Source organism: Lichenostomus cassidix, chromosome Z (genome assembly GCF_008360975.1).
Source record: "Lichenostomus cassidix isolate B80296 chromosome Z, HeHo_3.0, whole genome shotgun sequence".
NCBI lineage: Eukaryota > Metazoa > Chordata > Aves > Passeriformes > Meliphagidae > Lichenostomus > Lichenostomus cassidix.
Window position 1 is genome coordinate 72402236 of NC_139511.1, and position 19699 is coordinate 72421934.

Sequence of the window (19699 nt, forward strand, 5' to 3'; positions counted from 1 at the left end):
GGGCACTGGCTCTTCCCACTGCCTCCATCTCTGGGGAAGGGTTAAAGCTGCATGTGGAGTTCAGACCCCTATGTTTGGCACTGTTTGGGTGGAAGGTTTTAGTTGGGGCTGTCGCAGAATTAAGAGGCTGCATGAACAATGCAGTGCAGGCCCCAAGACCCTGCCAGGTCCTTGCAGTGTCTGATTGGTTTTTTTCTCCCCATGGTTTTGGCTTTTTGCCTGTTTTTGGCTGTCCTGCATATCATTTCTGGTAGGAGGGAGCTGCTGCAAACCTCCCTGGCCAGTCATTAGGAGCAGTTAAGAGTGTTTTTAAGGCAGGTGTTGAGCACTTCCAAATGCCTGGTGAGGACTGTGGACACTGTGAAAGCAAGGAAACATCAGAAACCCAAGTATTGAATTTCCTTTTCCAAACAACTGGCTGCAGCCTATCACTGCCTGTCAAAGCTGAAGGCACAAGTCAGCACGTTTTTACATTCCCAAGGGTAGAGATAGGGATTGCTCCAAGTGCTTTCCCATTGCTTCCTGCAGGGAGAGCCAAGTAATAGACTGCTGTCACGCCAGGATTTTTTATTTCTTATTTTTATATAGAGGATGAATTCCTTCCCCTGGTTAATTTTCCCATTTCCGGGTTGGGGACTCATTTACATGGATATAACACCCTGCTTGTAATATATCATAAAAAATGAGCTTTACTGCCTCCCTTGGCCAAAGGGGACCTGGACCCACTCCAACTTCCTTTTCAACATTTTTTCTTTTTTTAATTTGAGATAATATTCCAGACCCTGGAGAAGAGCCTTTGAGCCCAGATCTCTTCCCATAAGCTGGGAATACTCCAATGTTTTTTGAATTTTCCATTGTACAGCAATGGGTTGCACACAGCTGGATGGAATGGTGGTGAGGAAGAAGGGGTGGCTGAGCACATAGAGTTGTGTGGCTGATGGGCAAAGCCCCAAGAGTTGCCTTAAAGTTCAGATACCAGCCAAACCCTCTCTGCCTTGGAATAGCTGGAACTTTGCTCAGGCACAGCCCAAAAATGCCTTTGAGATCTGCAGTGATTCCTTCTTGTAGCATGGGAGTTGTGGTCAAGTGATTCCTGTCAGCTGTTCCTTCTCCAACACCTTCAGACCAAACAGAAAGGAGAAACATTATTTTTAAAAAAAGTCTCAGAGGAGCTTTGCAACATCTTCAAAGCCACATTTCCTCCAGGGACTTTTCCTGGCAGATGTGCAGGGCTGGGCCCAAACCCAGGAGAAACAGGGCAGCTTGGGAAGGAAGAGCTGGGCTGGGTAAGAAGCATCATGCCAGGCTGTTGGGGCCACCCATCCCTCCAGACATGCCAGAGCCTGGGAGGGGTGAAACTGGGACCACTAAACCCCAGAAAACATTTTCTCTCAGTGCAATTTGGCTTTTTTTTTCTTTTTTTTTATTTGAATGTGATGATCCAAAAATCTCAAATACACCCTCGAATTCAGCACTGAGAATAAAGCTATAATTAAAACACAGTGAGAAGTATAAAAGCAAAAAGACAGCTTTAAGTGTAGCAACGCTGCTGAAGTGTTTCTCCTTCCTCCTTGGAAAATATTGCTGAATTCAACACGTTGCTGTGAAATATCATCTTCAACAAAACTTTTTTTTCCCCCTGAAGCTAGTGGGAAAGAGTTGCAGGAAAAAACTCTCATCCAGTGCTGTATAAACAGCTGTCTCCCTTGTGTGATGGGTCCAGGCTGCCTGGCTGTATCCCATCCCTCATTCTTGCTGGTTCCCATCCCCAGCACTCAGCACCTCTTCAGTCTTGATGTAAATAGAGGTGGTGGGTTGGGACCAGATGATTTTTAAGCCCTTTCCAACCCTCAACTTTCTATGATTTTATGTAAATATGCTCATTAACTCTGGTCACTGCTAGTTGTAAATCACAAAATCACAGATTATCCTGAGTTGGAAGGGAATCACTGAGTCCAACTATGAGCCCTGCTTTGGACAGCCCTAAGAATCCCACCATGTGTTGGGTTTTTGTTTTGTTGAATGCTGAGGTTGGGCCCTGGTAGGAGTCCCACCTCATCTGTTTTTGGTGTATTAAAGCTGCATGTGGTGTGCAGGAGTGGAGATGCTGTGCTCTGTGTTAGGGACCCTCCAGCCATGCCAGCTCATGTCATTCAGCAATTAATGAGAAGCTTCATTAGTGCAAGAGGATGTTGACTGGGGATTGTACAAGCAGGCAGGGGCAATGTGCAGCCTTTGAGTTCTGTGTTTATGAGGTTTTTTGGGAAGAGCTCAGCTGTGCTGTGCTGTGCCTGCACAGGAGCAGAGTGCAGTGAAGGCTGTGACCACCAAACCATTAATCAGCTGTGGGGATCCCATCTCAGCCCCCTCCCCTTGAACTGCTTTGCAGCACTTTTCCATCAAGTGTGAAGGAGTCTGAGCAGGAGATGTTAAACCTCCAGACACTCATGTTGCCACCCAGGACACAAATATGTTCCACCAGCCACAGACCACCAACAGACCAGCCCTTTATCCACTGCCAGGTCTCTTCCTGACTTGTCCCTGGCATGGCACAATCTGAACTAGTAAATAAGGCAAATGAAAATACTCCTTATACATTGCTTGCATATCCTAGGGCTGCACCACTCCCAGCCACAGGTGCTGGGGTCTTCTACTGGTTCCCTGGCACCAGACATGTGGGATGGCAGGCTGTGCCCTAGGGCTGGATTGGAGCTGGCAGCACATTATTTTTAGCATGGTTCTTGCCATCTTGCATCTTGCCCCAGAAGAGCAGTGAAGCTGGTAAAGTGTATAAAAAAGAAGTCCTATGAGGAGCAGCTGAGGGAGCTGGAAAAGGAGCTCAGCCTGGAGAAAAGGAGGCTCAGGGGAGACCTTCTGGCTCTGCACAACTCCTGACAGGAGGGGACATCCAGACTGGGTTGGGCTGTGCTCCCAGGGAACAGGGACAGGACAAGGAAAATGGCCTCAAGTTATGCCAAAGTAGGTTCACATTGGATATTAGAACTATTTTATTTCCGTTCTGGAGTAGTCAGGCATTGGAATAAATTGTTTAGGGAGGTGGTACTGTCACCACCACTGGAAATGTTTGAGAGGTTTCTGGATATGGCCCAAGGGGGGTGATTTTGGTGGAGCTGGGTCAATGGTTGGACCCAATGATCTTGAAGGTCTCTTTCAGCCTTGATGATTCTGCGATTCTCTGTTTCACTAGATGAAATGAAAAAGCTGTTGGCAAAGGTGCTGAAGGTGAGACAGATTCCTTCCTGCCTGACAGATTTTTCATAAATTCTTTCCTCTTCTACTTTCATCCTCCCCGCCCCAATCTCCTCACCTTGCAGTTAGCTGTCCTGTAGCACAGTATCTCCCTTTGCCAGGCCACTAAATCTTCATGCAGCTGAATACCATTAATTTGGTGGAATTTTGAGGGTTATTTATTTAATTTTTTATTTTCCATGGCAAGGGGGTTGGAACTAGGTGATCTTTAGGATCCCCTCCAACCCAATTCTATTGTTCTGTGATTGTCGCACCTCATTTCCTATTAGTGAGTGAATTTCACTCATTTCATAAGGGTATATTCACAAACAATTTGGAAGGGATTAACACGTGTCTGATGGCATCAGGCAATGAGTAGCTTGTTTTTAGACACAGTGTGAGTTCCCCATGGTGTCTTTCCCCATGTGCCCAGTGAAGCTGGAGCTGCTCCAATGATTTTGGCTTCTACTCACTGCATGCTGTCAGGACCCATGTGAACTTCCCACCGTATTACTGGCTTTAGGGGAATTCTAGTGCACACCCAGGGAAGTGAGCTGCTTCTGGGCTGTTAAAAGCCTGGCAGGCTCTCCTGATGCTCAGAGAGGCACCACAGTGGCTCCTGTTGAAGGGGTTTATCTGCCCCCCCAGTGCAGGAGGAGGGGTTGTGTGGCATCTAATCAGGACGAAGTGGCTGACATGCCACGACTCCATCTCCCAGCTTGGCTGATTGCGTTGGGCAGATCTTCCTCAGCTGTAAAATTTGTCAGTGAGTGAAGCCAGGGCTCTCCAGGAGCTGCCATCTCCCTGTGCCACAGAAGGACCTGGATGTGAACCAGCCCCAGCCTCCCTGCCACCCCTGGCCCTCACATGCAGGCCACTGATGCCTTGACAAGCAGTCCAGGTTGCCTTACCCAGGGGAAATATTCACATGCTTTGCAGGCAGCTTAACAGCATGAGACAGATTCTGTTTCCCTCTCAAAGGCAGCCAGGCTCCCTGGGCTGCAGCTATCTGCTCAAGACACCTATCCCAATGCTAGCTCCAGGCCTGATCCTGTGTCCCTTACCAGTAGCCTGATTGCATCAAGAATGCTAATGCCCGAGGAAAGGAGGTGGAAATAAATAGTTCTGCTTTCTGGGTTTTTCTTTGCATAAAGCCTGTAGTGTCCCCTGTCTCACTGCAGGGATTTCCCAGGAGCTTTGCATCTCTGAGATGGGTCAGTGTTGAATGAGCACACGGTTCCCTTGAGCCTTTCTGGCTGAAATACTGCTGGGTGGATAAATATGCATGTGCCTAGGTGTAGTCAAACCTTGACTGAAGCTAAAGGAGAATCCCCAGTGGCAGAAACACCTAGGACCAGACCAGGACATTTCTGTGAGTCAGTGTCATTTACCAACCTGCCATGAACTTATCACTTGTAGGGTTCACCTGGGAGTGAGAAGGAAAAGAGTGTTTCTGTTAATGAAAAAGTACATGCTGCTTTGGATAATGTATAGAAACAATAAATATAACTGCAGAACTGAGGGGAAAAAGGAAAAAAAAAGCAGTAGCCATGGAAGTGAGAAAGCAGGGATGAGGAGGATGTGTTGAGTTTCCCTGTGAGTTTCCACTGCACTCGACGCCTGCAAGAGCAAAGGGTGGAAACGGCATGGCAACGAAGAGCTCAGCAGGTTCAGCTGTCCACTCACCAGCATCATCTACTGGCTTTCTAAAAACTAATCTATACCTTCCTTGGTCTGAGGCTGGAGCTTGTAATGCCAACTTCCTGCTCAGTGTTTTGGGTGCTTCATAAATTGTTGTTAAGCAGCCTTCCCTGCGGGCTTGTGGAGGATTGTCTTCACAGTGCGGGTTTGGGATGTGGTTTGGCAGTCAGCTTGGCAGTGCTCAATTGGACTCGATGATCTGAGAGCGCTTTTCCAACCCAAACGGTTCTATTGTTGTGTTCTGTGATGCTAAATTATTATTTGAGGCCGTGGCATCATGGAGGTGATTCTGCCCCTCTGCCCCACTCAGGTGAGAGCTGCCTCCAGCTCTGGGGTCCCCAGCACAGGAAGGACAGGGAGCTGTTGGTGCCAGTCCAGAGATGGCCACCAAGATGATCAGAGAGATGGAGCCCCTCTGCCATGAGTAAAGGCTGAGAGAATTGAGATTGTTCAGCCTGGAAATGAGAAGGCTTCAGATTGACCTCATTGTGACTTCGTCCCCTTCCAGTACCCGAAGGGAACTTTCAGGAAAGATAGGGCAAGAGTATTTGCAAGAGCCTGGAGTGACAAGACAGGGGGGAATGGCTTCAAATTGGAAGGAAGTAGGTTTAGATTAGATATTAGGAAGAAATTCTTCCCTGTGACGGTGGTGAGGCCCTAACACAGGTTGCCCAGAGAAGCTGTGGAGGCCCCGTCCCTGGAAGTGTCCAAAGCCAGGTTGCCCATGGCAGGGGGCTTGGAATCAGATGATTTTTAAGGTCCTCTTCCAACCCAAACCATTGTATCATTGTATGGTTGTGTGATTAATTGTGTGATTGTGTGACTCTGAGACTGCAGAACTGCGTAGCTGTGGGGAACACTACAGGCTGTAGAGGCCCAGAGCAGTAGGATGTCACACAGACCCAGCTCCACAGCAGGTTTTCAGCATCACAGCTTGAGGCTGCAGCATCTGTCACAGCAGCAGAGGAGAGTCAGGCCAGCTAGGGCAGCCACTGATCCACACTCATGTTCTGACAGTGGCAGGAATTACCAAAGTACTGAATCTCCACCCATTCATCCCTGATGCTGACCTTGGCTTTAGGATGTGATGGAAGAAGCTGAGGCAGAGTGAATGCAACTATCAGAGCATCACACAAGGCAGGGAGATGTTGCTGGTGATCACCCAAAGGCATCCCTGGCCACATGGTCCTACACCATCACAATGTGGCACAGCCTCTTTTGGGTCAGATTTGTCCCCAGTTATTCCAGAGAACCCCATAGCTCCTCTTTCCTACCCCACAGACAGCCTGGCTTTCCCAAGACATGATTCATGTCTCCAGCAGATCCTATTTGTGCCTCCATGCCTTATCACAAACTTTGAGACTTGCAAAGACCTGGATTATCTAGATTCAGGCATTAGCTGTCTTTGTGGCATTTTTGAGGCCAGGCAGGTGTAAGGCAAGAAGGGTTGTCCCAGCTGGGAGCTTAGGTGGGTGTGTGGGTACCTGGGGTCATTTTGAGGACATTGGGCCTCAACCCACTAAAAGGAAATTGCCCAAACCTGGAAGAAATCACTTGCTTTTCTTGCACAGATGTGATGCATCGCTCATCTCAGAGCTGCTGATCTGATGCTGATCTGAGCTGTCATCATCTGCTACAGCGACAGCATTTAAATGAAAGGAAGCATCATCAGAACAAGAAAATTATTTTTGGCTGGTGTGCAGCCTGATGGTGATCCCAGAGAAATCAGTCCTCCACAGCTCCAGACAGGAGCAACTGGAATTACCCAAGGGACCACAAACGTGTCAATGAGCCTCACGCAGGGGGTTGTCCCTCTCATCCCAAACAGCAGGCTGGGCACAGGCACAGGTGTTTCCAGGCTGGCCTTGGGTAAGAAGCCTCTCTAAGGCTGATGAGGACTATATAGTTTCTGTAGACTGCCCTAAATATCTTCCCTGGAGATATTAAAAAGCTGGACACAATCCTGAGTAATGTGTTCTAGGGACCCTGCCTGAGCAGGAGGATTGGACTAGATGATCTCCTGTGGTCCTTCCAACCTTAATTCTGGGATTTTGTGATTGCCTTCTGGGATGGAGAAGGCAAGAGCTTGGAAACAGAGGCTAAGCCATAAAATATCCAAGATCTGACTAACCCCTCTTCCTGGAAAATCAAAGTATCCCAGTGGAGAAGGAGAATCCCTATGTAGGATGAGGACTAAAACTTGAGTTCATTAAGCTGGGAAAAAGCCTCTGCCTTGCTGATCCCAGAGCAATACTGCCTTCATGCAGGCACCACTGGACAGGTGATGAGGAACAAGGATAGTGGAGGATGCAATTAGTGACTCTGGAGCATGATGGGCACACTTTATATCCTCATTGTCTTTGCTGGGGAAGTGTCCTCAAAGCTTGGCTAATGAAAATGTCAGCTCTGCCCTTGTACTGAGGAGTGAAAACAAAAGCTGGAATGTGGTATCAGGACTTGGTTTTAGTCATGGATTAGTCTCTGCTGTGGCAGATATTGCTATCCAGGCAAAAAGCAGATTAAATCCATGGATCCAATTTTCTTGAAGTATCTTATGGGCAATGTTTATGCTTGTTGGTTTTAATGCAAATGTAATCTAGGGCCACACTTGTGGCTCGGGTAAGAGGGAGCAGATGTGCTAGTAAAGTAATCACTGATAGATCTTGTGGCTCTGCACAACTCCCTGACAGGAGGGGGCAGCTGGGTGGGGGTCAGGCTCTGCTCCTGTGGGACAAGAGACAGGACAAGAGGAAATGGCTTCAGGCTGTGCCAGGGGAGATTTAGCTTGGACACTGGGAAAAGTTCACTTCACAGACAAGGTGGTCAGGCTTTGGAAGAGGCATTCAGGGAAGTCCCCACTTCTGGAGTCCCCACTTCTGGAAGTGCTCAACAGCCATGTAAATGTGGCACCTGGGGATATGGTTTACTGCTGAACACAATGGCTCTGGGTTAACGGCTGGACTTGCTGATTCTAGAGGACTTTGCCAACCTCAGCAATCCTGGGATTCTCTGACATTAATGCGAGAACCTGTGTAGAATTCAAAGGGATGACTTCCTGCTTTTGGTGTTGGTTATGATGAGTTACCTGGACAAGGATGCCCAGCTCATGTTTGCAGGGTGTCACTGAATTTACCTTGTGTACTTGAGACCAACATGTGGACTTGGAAAGCAGTCCCCAGCAAGGCCCTTTGCATCTAGATGCAATGAGCAGGAGAAGGTAAACTCAAAAATAACTAACTTAAAATGTGACATTCTGTTTTGAGCTGTTATTTGTTTGCCAGGGCTTTCTGGGGTCCATCGGCATCCTGCTTGGTGAGTACTGGCTCTTCATTGTGCAGGCTGGCTTGGTTATGCCAACAGTATGATTGGATAACTGCTAATAAGCATAGGATTGCTGAAGTATTCCCCAAAGTCATTGCTTTGCTGTAAAAATCCTCATCAGCAATTGGATTAGTTGTAGAGAATGAACAATTACTACACAGGGGTAGTGTGTTAAGACAAATTGATGGGTTTTATTTAATCATATGGTCCCTGCCACATCTTGATGGTGTTTTCTCTATGAAGAGAAATGCATCATTGCACCAGTAGGTACTAGCAAAAAATACTGAAAAATGCTTTATTTAATTAATTAGTTCCTAGAGATAAGGCAAATTAACTCTGTAACAAAACAAAATGAGTTAAGCTTTTGCTTCCGGACATGTTAGGTCTGTGTATCTTCCTGCACACATACCACAGATAAAGTTTGCGTGTTCTGGACCTTGGGAAAGTGTGTGACCGAGTTCCTCTCAAGGACTTTTTATTGGAAGATAAATTCAAATCAAAAACATGACCAGATGATCTGACCACCTGGTGCTCTCCAGTTCACCATGGCTCTGGCATCAAAGGCCCTGCAGACGTTTAAATCAGACTAAGGGCTCCCGAGACCCAGTAAAAGGCTGGAAATTGCTGGCTAAGGTTACACCAGGCATCGAGAGACAAGAGAGTCACAGGAGATGAGAGACAGGCTTTCCCTGCTTTCCTTATGTGCTAGAGAATGTGTCCCAGGAAATGTGGGGGAGGATCACTGAGTTTCGCTGTCTTGTATCGCCCTAAGACATTCTTGTTTGAAATACGCTGCGCTGCTGCCTGGTGACACAGGTTGCTGTGTTGGCATGTGCAGAGGGATTAGCACTTTTACCTGCTCTCACACCTTGTCTGCAGGCCCCATGAAGGCCTGGGGGTGCACAGTGGCTCACCCGTGACCTGCTGCTGCAGTTTTCCACTGGGAGGACACATGGCCATCAGAGGCTGAGCAATTCACCATGAGTTGCTTGGCAAGTACCGAGCAAGCACAGCAGTCAGGAGGCTTCTCCTCACAATTCCCATCAACAATGGGCCAGGGAAGTGCAGGATCCCAGTTTCATTACTCAGCCTTTACCTGTTTGTGGTGAATTTGGGCCAGGCCATCAGCAACAAGTACAACCTGCAGGAGAACGGGATATATGAGTGGCTCTTTGGCCTGGGTTTGCAGCTCTGTCATTGAGGAACAGCAGGCCTGATCCCACCACCTCTGGTTTTAATTAATATCATGGTCGAATCATGCTGTTATCTGACAGCAGGAGAAATTATCACCTCATGAAGCACTGCTGTGGGTGGCATGTATTTTGTTACCTGCTCTCTCTCAGAGGGGCACCGCGGAGGATTAGTTTGTATTTAAGAAATGCTGTGTGTAATTATGCACAGTTTTGCAAACCATCCATTTCTGATAGGCCCTCCCCTGTTGTTCCTCCTGCTGGCATCTGGCTTGCTGTGTGCCTCTCCTGTTCCCCTATGGACATGAGCAGAGTGCTTGGGACTCACTGAGCTGCTTTGATGGGCTGGCCCTGCCTGCCAGGGAGATGTGAGCAGAAGGAATCTGGGTGAAAAAGCCATGATGTACATGCTGGTGCCTTGGGATGGCATAGTGTCTCTTGGTGCTGTTGTTGTGGAAGTTTTGTACCATCCACAAAGGTTAAAATAGAAAGAGGAAGATGGGGTGTTCGAGACACTGTAAAAGGGTAGGTGTCCTATCCTGGGGATGATCCTCATCCTCCATCTCTGAGTTGACTCTTTCACTAGTTTAAGAGCCAAAAGTTTTGCGTGGTGCCTGTAAATGCTCCAGGAATGTAGGAATTCACACTCTGGACTGGGCCAAGGGCCTGTCCAAGTGAGAATCTTGAGCAAGGTGCAAGCCAGTGCCAGATGTTTTGCTGAAAGCCTCCACTATGGATGTTTTTCACACCTCATTTCTTCCTCATCCCCATCAGCTTCATGACTAGTCTCATAGCAGTCCATGTTGTATTTCCAGCAGCTGCTCTCTCCCTGCATGCAGCTCATGCTGTTGAAGGATCTCAGCAAACACACAGGGCCTTCATCCCTGCTCTTAGAGGTGGAAGTTGTCTCACTCACATCCTGAAGTCAGTCTGAGGCAATTTTTCAGAGTGGAGATTATTTCCTTGCCTGTGAGACAGTTTTAGAGACGGAAGGAAATACCTTGACTTTCAGGGAAAGTCTGCAATTCAGGGAAAACTTTCAAAACTTCAGTGAGATAATATTCCAAAAGCCAAATATTTTGGAAAACAGGATTTGTTTGTTTATTTACTTTTCTAAAATGTTGAGTTTATATCATAGAATGGTTTGGGTTGGAAAGGACCTCTAAAGGCCATCTAGTCCAACCCCATTCCCATGGGCAGGGACATCTTCCACTAGACAAACTTGCTCCAAACCTCACCCAGCCTGGCCTCGAACACTTCCAAGGTTGAGAAATCCATAGCTTTTCTGGGCAACTTCTGCCAGGGCCTCACCACCCTAAGCACAAAAAATATCTTCCTTCCATCCAGTCTGAATCTCCTCTCTTCTAGTTTATCACTCATTGTTCTATCTCCACAGGCTCTATTAAGGCTTGTATTCTTTTTAAGACAGGAAAGCCAAAACAAGCTTGAGGCAGTTTTCATCAGTACACACTTCAACTTGGAGCCAAAAAGAGACTTTGAACCTACATCTATGTTTTGGCTCCAGTGTTTCTTGGAGGAGAAACACCATTAGTTAAAACCAGCATTTTTCGTGATAATCAACTTTAACTGACTTGCTGTCTTATATTTGTGGAGTGTAACAGTGGAAGTGGAGTGTAACATCCACTTCCCAACCCTTGCCCTGGGTGGGCAACCACAGGGCTGCTCCGCCCTGAGTGCCCCCAGCCCCCATGACGGCTGTGCTCTTCTCTTCCAGGTGCTCCCTTTCAAAGGTCTCAGCATCCCCATGCTACCTCCTGCCGGCATTTCCACCTGGGTCCCCAGCCTCAGCTCTCCGCCGACTTCGCCCTGCCTCACGCGGTGCAGCCGCAGCCGGGGCTGGCTCCCCACATGGCCCCGGCGCACCAGCACAGCGGTGCCCTGCACCAGCCCCTGGCGCCCGTGCCTGCCCTGCCCTTCCAGGACGTCGCCGGGCCCTCCTTCCTACCTCAGGCGCTACACCAGCAATACCTCCTCCAGCAGCAGCTCCTCGAGGCGCAGCACCGCCGGCTCATGCCCCATCCCAGGTAAGGGGATCCTGCTCTTCCCGAAGGATGAGGAGAAGCTGCGTCAACCTCGCTTCGCCAGCGAAACCCCAGCAGTGCTGGAGGTGTTGGGTTTTCTTCTCAAGCTCGCCTGTGTGCACTGAAAATGCATCCACCGGCAGGGAGGCTGCAGGGCAGGCTGCACCTGAAGGTGTGCCGTTCCTGTGGGAATCCCTGCTGTGGTCATCTGGTGTATCCCATTATTGTCACTCCAAGGAGAATCTCGATGGTGTAGCAGGGGACCTGTCCTGACTCTGTGTGCATGAGTTACATCCTCGTAGGTGCTGTTTCAAAATCATGCAAGAGGCTGTGTCCACCTGTCTCACCAGGTTTTACACATGGAGGTCTTGCTGCTCTGGGTCTGGGTAGGCTTTCCATCTCTGTGAGGGAATGATGCCACTGACCTGCAGCAGTCTGTCACAGAAAGCATCCTAAATCCACACTGAGCTGACAAATTCAGAGAGAATTACTGTAACTCAGCAGTGATGGAAATGGATGCCTGGCCTTCTCTTGATTGTGTTTCTTGAGAGAGGAGTGATTTTTTTCTGGAAACATGTGGAAGCTATTTGTGGGTTGTACCCATGGATCAAGAATCAGAGGATGAGTCTTTGCAATGATGCTTCACTTGGAAAGAATGCTACAGATAGAAAACCCTTTCTTTCCATGCCCTTTCCGTCTGAAAATTGTGTGTTCTTCTGATAATTGTTTTGTTTTGCATAAGCTGGATTTTAGGTGGATTTAATGATTAGCTAATAATTGGGTAGCAAGTATGTTCAAGGCTGAGGAACCGATGATACAAGTGTTTATCTCTTAGTCATAAGCTGAATTAAAATACAAGCACAGAGCACAATTCCACACAGAATCTGCTTCAGTAAATGCTGTCAGTGTTGTATTTGCTCGTGGGCTGTAGTGTGTGGAAAAAGGCAGGAATCTCTTGCCTAGTCCCACAACTTGTCTTTGAAAGCATAGCTGCAATGGAGAAGGATGTCAGAACCCTTACAGGTGTGGGGCAGGAGGTCCCAGTAATGAGAATATGGGTCATGCCTTTGAAAGCAAAGCCTCTCATCTGGGGCTGCATGAAAAGTTATTTACCTGGCAGTTCCCTGCTCCATTTGCCCTAGTATTTTTCTGAAGATTTGCTTTGTGATGGCTCCACTGGTAAGTGGTAACTCATCAGGAAGCAAAGGGTATGAGTCTGTCTGTAATGCAAATCCTGCTTGTGCATCCACCTTTTCTCTTGCCAAATGTGGACACTGATCAAGAGGCATATGGTCTTCCTATGAGTAGTTCAAATAAGCAATAATCATGGGACTCAAATCCCTAGAAAAACCTTGTTTTCTTTTCTACCACTTTCTTTTCCCTGCCTAAAATGGCAGCAGAGCAGAGGGAGAAGGAGCTGGAACCCAGCCTGGCCTGTCCATCATCCAAAGAAATGTTGGCAAAGGCCAGTGACAGTAAATTCTGCTTTCAGTCACTCCTGAGTAATCTGGTTATGAATGAGGTTCCCCAGGAGTTTATGGACTGCATGGGAGACAAGACAACCTGCAGCTTCTTTACGATGATGGATCACAGCTGAAGCAGAGGCACGTTTTATCTTGTGTGTTGTTTATGGGGCTGACCGTGGCAGAAAAGAAAATAGCACAAACTGCACGAAGCTGCTGAGAAGTTGTTTGGTTTCCTCTTTTTCTCCCCATGTTGCCAGCAAATAACATCTCCTGCAACCTACGCACGTGTGGGTGCCACAGGGCATGAGAGTGGATTGCTATGTGATGACCATGACAGAGCAACATAGCCCTGGGGTCCTCAGCCCATCATCCCTTACACCTGCCTGGAGTGTTTAGTCTTAGACACTCAGTCACAAGCCTAGCCAGTGGGGTTTTCCCATGGTTTCTGGACAGGAGTTCCTGTGCCTGCCTGTGTCTGACCCTGCTGCTGCTCTCCTCCCTGCAGGCGGGCCCAAGAGCGCATGTCAGTCCAGCCCCACCGCCTGCACCCCAGCTTCGACTTCAGCCACCAACTGCAGACTCCACAGCCCATGGGACCCCAGCCCAGGTATTTGGCAGAGGGCACGGACTGGTAAGTGATCCTCATTTTACTGCTGCATCCAGTGAGGTGTTTAAAAAGTCGTGGGAAGGTGGCAAGGGTTGGGGAATGCCATGAGGGATCAGGGCTTTGATGGAAGCTAAGGAGTCAGCTCAGCAGTCAGAGTGTGGGGAGTGTGCAGTGGGAAAACTCATCTCTGAGAGGGCTGTGAGAGCATGGAAGCCTCTGATATAAATAGAATCATAGAATCATTTGAGTTGGAAAAGCCCTCTAAGACCATTGAGTCCAACCATTCTCCAGCACAGCCAAGGCCAGCACTAACCTATGTCCTCCTCATGTGACACCTCCAAGGATTTTAAACCTCTCTAGGAATGGGGACTCCTGTGCCAGGGCTGAACAACCCTTTCCATGAAGGAATTTTCCCTAATATCCTATCTAAACTTCCCCAGTACAGCTTGAGGCCATTCCCTCTTGTCCTGTCCCTGTTTCCTGGGAGCAGAGCTCAACCTCCCCCAGCTGTCCCCTCCTGTCAGGAGTTGTGCAGAGCCACAAGGTCCCCCTAAGCCTCCTTTTCTCCAGGCTGAGCCCACCCAGCTCCCTCAGCTGCTTCCCATCAGACTTGTGCTCCAGCTCCACTGCCCTTCTTTAGGCACACTCCATTTTTGTTGCTCATAACTTTTCACCTACAGATTTAGAGTGAAACCAAGCATTAATTTTCCCAAGTGCCTCTTCGTGCTGCAGGGCACAGACAGGATTTTTTCCTGTAGGCCACTGTCTCTGCCTGAACTAGACCTTCTGCTGTCCTTGAGGCACTCAAAAACCAGCGGCTTTATTTTTTTTCTGTGATCCAAATTAGGGGGCACCATGTTGCCCTGCCATGCAAGGTGGTATGAATAGAGATTTGTTCATCATTCTCCAGCTGTAGTGTTGAATACCCTGGAAGAGCTTTGCAGGGAATTGTTCATTTCATTTTCAGAGCTGGTTGAGAGCTCTTGAACAGTTAATAAAGTATGGTAACTTGGTTGAAAGAAGGAGAAAATAAAAACATACTTCTGAGTAGCTGCTTGTAAGCTGAGCAAAGTCCATTCTGTGCACTGAATGGAAAAATAGCATGCAAACTTGTAATTAGAGACAATCGCAATGTATTTGCACAAGGGGACCAAAATAAAATGGCACAGGAAATCTTAATGATGGCATTTCCTAACATCTGAGCACTTCACTCTGCAAATGAAAAGTCCTTTTAACCCAAGGTTGTTGTTTTTTTCCCCCTTCAATGCATAATACACAATCTAAAATATGACCACATCCTTCTGCAATTTTCTTCTCAGGTGTTCCCATTACTGGCACTCCTGTGGGCTGAATGTGGTCGAGATGACATTGTTCAAATTGGTTTGCAAAGCAGTTCATGTACCATCTGGATAGAGCGATTCTTTCTGCCTCTCTTTCAGCTCAGAGTGCTTAATTATAATCATTAGAAGTATCTGATAAAGCATCACTAAGTGCCCTCCTCCTCCCTCCTTTTCTCCCCTCTGCTGCTCCATAACCTTATAAAACCCAAGAAGTGGGGGTGACAGAAATCATACATGGTGGGCATATGTTTGGGTGATTCACTTTCCCTTGGGGCACACGTACAGTTTTGCCCAGTGACAAATATAAAAACTCCCCTCTGATGTGTTACCCTGGATGAGCAGCAGCAGGATTTTCTCAGAGGCAGTAGGTGGTGGGCACTAACACAGGAGGTGCAAGTGGGGATGGAAGAGAGATCTGAGGGAGATCAGTCATCTCAGCCCAACTCCAATTAAAATCTTCTGGTGAAGGATAAATAACGAACTGTTTGGTTCCTTCAGCACACACATGTAGCGATGACTATCCAGCCTGTTATCTGGAGAATGATCCTTCACTTTTTGGTTGTTGGCAGCCCATTTACCACAAGCAACACCGCTCTTGAACCTCTCACCTGAGCATCAAAATGCTGCACAGTCATTCATTTAGCATGGGCTATTTCTGTTAGTATTATATTCTGTTTATTATTATTATATTCTGTTATTTCTGTTCTCCTTCAGCTAGTGTACTCTGCTTATTCAGCCCCACACCCTGGGAAAACCTGTTCTGTGCAATATTTTGCTTTGGACCCATCCCTAGACCCACAACATGACTTCAGGAACCTCAACATCTGATTTTAAGTCTCTAGATGCACAAACAGTTCAGCAGTCCTGTTATTACAATGACTTGTGCAATTTAATAGTTGCCAGTCCCCTTTGAGAGATCTCTTCAGTCCTTGATCTCCATGAATTACCACATTTATTTTGTTGACAGGGAATATGGGAAGGCAGAGAGGAAGTGGATCAAGGTCATTCATCAAGAAAGTGGCAGGGCTAGGAATGGACCCAAAGCCTCCTGATTTCCAGTTGAGCCCTCTGTCAACCTGAGAACAATCTTAAGCCATTGGATAAATATCCCAAAATTGTGACATAGGACCTGGAAAGTGCCCAGACCTGTGGATTCTCACCCTGGTTGTATTCATGCCAGTTGCCTGCTGCGTTTTATCCTCTGCCAGGTTTTGTCTGTCTAGCACATGGCTAACACAGGGCCAGCAAATGTAGTCCCTCTCTTGGCCTCAACTTAGCATTATAGAACCACAGAAAACCCTGAGTTGGAAGGGACCCACAAGTATCATTTGCATCCAGCCTGGTGCAGGGTGTCTCATCAGGGAGTTCTGGAGCACTGGTGCTGCTGCCTGGTGCACAGGCTGTTCTGGATGAAGGATTTCTTCATCTGCTGTCCCTTCACGTCTTCTGGTGGGTGAATGCAATTTCACAGCTGCTGGAGGACACATCTGGGCTGCTCCTAACAAGCCATGGTACTCACTGCTGCTGTCCTCCACGCAGGGGAGGAGAAGTTGGAGGCTGAAACAGGAAGCCACCCTTGTGCTCTAATTAGCTTTGCTCTGGCAAAACGTGAAGACAATGGTTATTAGAGCGCCGGGTTTTGTAATGATGATGAAGTGAATGATGTTCAAAGCACTCGTTTGCCAAGTGACTCTTAGGCTGGAGAGAATGGGGATCAGTTAATTGGATTATAGATGGAGATGCTGTGTTAGGTCCCCTCCCACTCTCTCCACACGGCGTGGTGGTGGGGTTGTAGTTCATCTACGTGTGTGAGATTGAGCAGAGCTGTGATGTTTCATGGGATCTTGGTCATAACAAGTCCTGGGACTGAGCTGGGTTATTTTTCTGGAGGATAAAAGTGCCCAAATTCACCAAGTTGAACTCCATCTCTGCTCACCTGGGTCAGGCTGTGCTCAGGCAAGTGGGGCCATTAGTTATGTCCCTCTCCATTAGTGTTCGCCTTCTAGTTGTGTGGCAAGCTTGCCTACAGCAGCCTCATCAAGACATTGCTTAAAATCTTCATATTTTTTTGCACAGATCATAGTTCTGGGGTTCATAAAATCCTGCAATACCAGAATGATTTGGGTTGGGCAGGACATCAAAGATCATCCTGTTCCAACCCCTGCCATGGACAGGGACACCTTCCACTATCCCAGGCTCCTCCAAGCCCTGTCCAACCTGGTATTGGACACTGGCAGGGATCCAGGGGCAGTCACAGCTTCTCTGGGCACCCTGTGCCAGGGTCTCACCACCCTCACACTTCACACCCTCACCACCCTGAGGCCGGATTCAGGCAAGGCACAGTGTCCTTTGACTCCCCAAGTCCAAGTCTGGACAGGGATACCTCCAAGGACAGCACAGGCACATCAGAAAAACCTCAAGACAGTGCCTATTTGCCTTCTTAAAACTTCCAGAATGGTTCATTGTTGAGTCCCTTGAGAAATTACCTGTATTCCTGCAAAACATTCAAGGCAAACTAATAGTTTGCAGCGCTGGCAGCACAAGAGGGTCCTGGATTGACCAGGTTGAGTTGCTGAGCCTGGGTATCATTTTAAGCCACCAAAATGCTCTTGCTCTGAAATTAGCAGGATGCATCTGCGCAGCTCTTGACCCCAAATAACCCAAATGCTATCTCGCATAGAAACAACCCCTCACTCCTCCGTGGTGGCCTGGTGGGTGATACCCCAACCTGGAGGAAACTTCCTTCCAAGCAGCAGCATCTCCCCAGGCTGAGGAGCCCACAGCATCCCAGAGCTCACCAGGGAGGCTGCCCTGTGATCATGGTCTGGTTTGCTGCAGTCCAGGAACACAACCATCCACTCAGAGCCACATCTTCCTCCTGGTGCCCACAGGGACCTCAGCGTGGACGCAGGGCTGACTCATGCCCAGTTCCAGGTCCGGCCAGTGCCCCAGCCGTATCAGCATTACTTGGCTACACCTCGGATGCACCATTTCCCCAGAAGCACATCCTCAACCCAGATGGTAAGTGAAATGCTTTTACTGAGAGATGTTTTATGCATTGTCTGCCAGAAGGCAGTCAAAATAAAGGCTGCTATCTTTCTATCACCTGTCTTCTGCAAATCCCACTTATCTCCGGCCGTGGGAGGGAGTGTCTGAAAGGATAATGTTGCATCACTGCACTGGATTAGAGAAAGAAAAGAAAAGCTCAGCTGTTCTGGAAGGATTGAGTCCATTGCTTGCAGCACCACATTCACAAGCTGGTCTGCAAAACATGGGCAGGATATGAGAGACTCAGCAGTTAATAATATTATTAATACTGGAACATTAAAACTGTGGTCTCCCAGGACTTTTTGCATGCAGAAGGATTGGCAGTGGGTGACTGCCTTCCCTGGTGTCAGCCCCAAGGAGCATCCCTCATCACCACATTGCTCTCTGCATCAGCTTTGATGCCACTTGTAAAGGTTTTGCATGATCTCTTGCACAGGTGGAGGTGGGTTTGGTGAGAAGACAGGCTGACTGGGGTAATTTTCTACCCCTTCTCCTAGCACGGTGCTGTATTTGGAGCTAAGCTTTGCCAAGCACTATTAATCCTTAAAACACCCTCAGAGATGCCATGAGGGTGCTTTTCCCTTGTGAAGTACACGGGTGTCAGACCCTGACACCTGTGTACTACCATGAGCCTTTAAAAAAACAAAACAATCAAAGCTTGGATGAAGAGAAATCCACTGATTGAAATGAAATAAGACTTCTTTGTAAGCTAATCCATGTTGGGAGTTTGGAACCATGATGTTATGGATGATACAGGAATTATTACAACAGATAGTTTATCTGGAAGAAGTGCATGTTCTTAGATATCATTTATAGGAAATCTATTGGATAAAACCTAAATTTTGTTTATCAAAATGCTTAAATTGGCAAAGGTGTCAATCTGCTGTTTCAATTTGGACTTTGAAAGCTCTATATTTACATCAGAGTACACAAGGGTTTTCTGTGGGCAAGTACAAGTGGCTTTATTATTTTCCCTCACTTCTTGCAGGTTGTTCATGAAATCAGAAATTACCCTTACCCTCAGCTTCAGCTGCTTGCTCTTCAGGGACTGAACCCAAGCAGGCACACATCCGCCGTGCGGGAGAGCTATGAAGTATGTACCTGGAGACTGGAATTTTTAATTTTTAAAGTTGTGTAAATTTATGCAAGCTCCAGTATAAAGCTGTAAGACTGTTTTGTAGTGTGGCAGTTGCAATGAGTCTTTCAGCAATTTTTGTGATAACTGGGAGGTGATGGTGTTGAGCTGGTAAAAGATGATTTACTTCAAGGTTTACAGCCAAGCCTGGGTCTGGCTTTGGTTGACTCTGGGTCCTTTCATGTCTGTGAACAAAATGCTCCAGATCTATGGGGTTTTGTTTCCCAGCCTGTCAAATGGAGCTGAAATTCCACCCTAATTTGTGAAATACTGGATATCCAGCTCTTTGCTTCGAGTTCTTAGTTATTATCCCAAGTGCCAGGGATCAGATCTATCATGACAGCATGGCTGATTTGGGTTTGATGGACATTTCCACTGAGGAGAGGACAGGAGGGAGCCTCGGTTGCCAGCAGGTATGGTTGTGTGGTGGGACTTGGTGCCTCGGGAGCAGTAGGGATGGCGCTTTCCTGATGTTCCTGTGCCACAGGAGCTGCTGCAGCTGGAGGACAGACTGGGCAGTGTGAGCCGGGGCGCCGTCCAGAACACCATCGAGAGATTCACTTTCCCCCACAAATACAAGAAGGTGAGTGCCCTGAACCC

General features: G+C 47.7%; 1 protein-coding gene across 2 annotated transcripts in view; it reads left to right on the forward strand.

Moving 5' to 3' along the window:
* ARK2C (arkadia (RNF111) C-terminal like ring finger ubiquitin ligase 2C) overlaps nt 1-19699 on the forward strand; it is a 57477-nt gene that overhangs the window by 29203 nt on the left and 8575 nt on the right. For both annotated transcript variants that reach the window (XM_085042097.1, XM_085042098.1), the window contains exons 2-6: nt 11197-11506; nt 13475-13600; nt 17808-17937; nt 18953-19057; nt 19587-19682. In XM_085042097.1, the coding sequence (XP_084898223.1) occupies nt 11197-11506; nt 13475-13600; nt 17808-17937; nt 18953-19057; nt 19587-19682 (767 nt within the window). The remainder of the gene's footprint in view (nt 1-11196; nt 11507-13474; nt 13601-17807; nt 17938-18952; nt 19058-19586; nt 19683-19699) is intronic.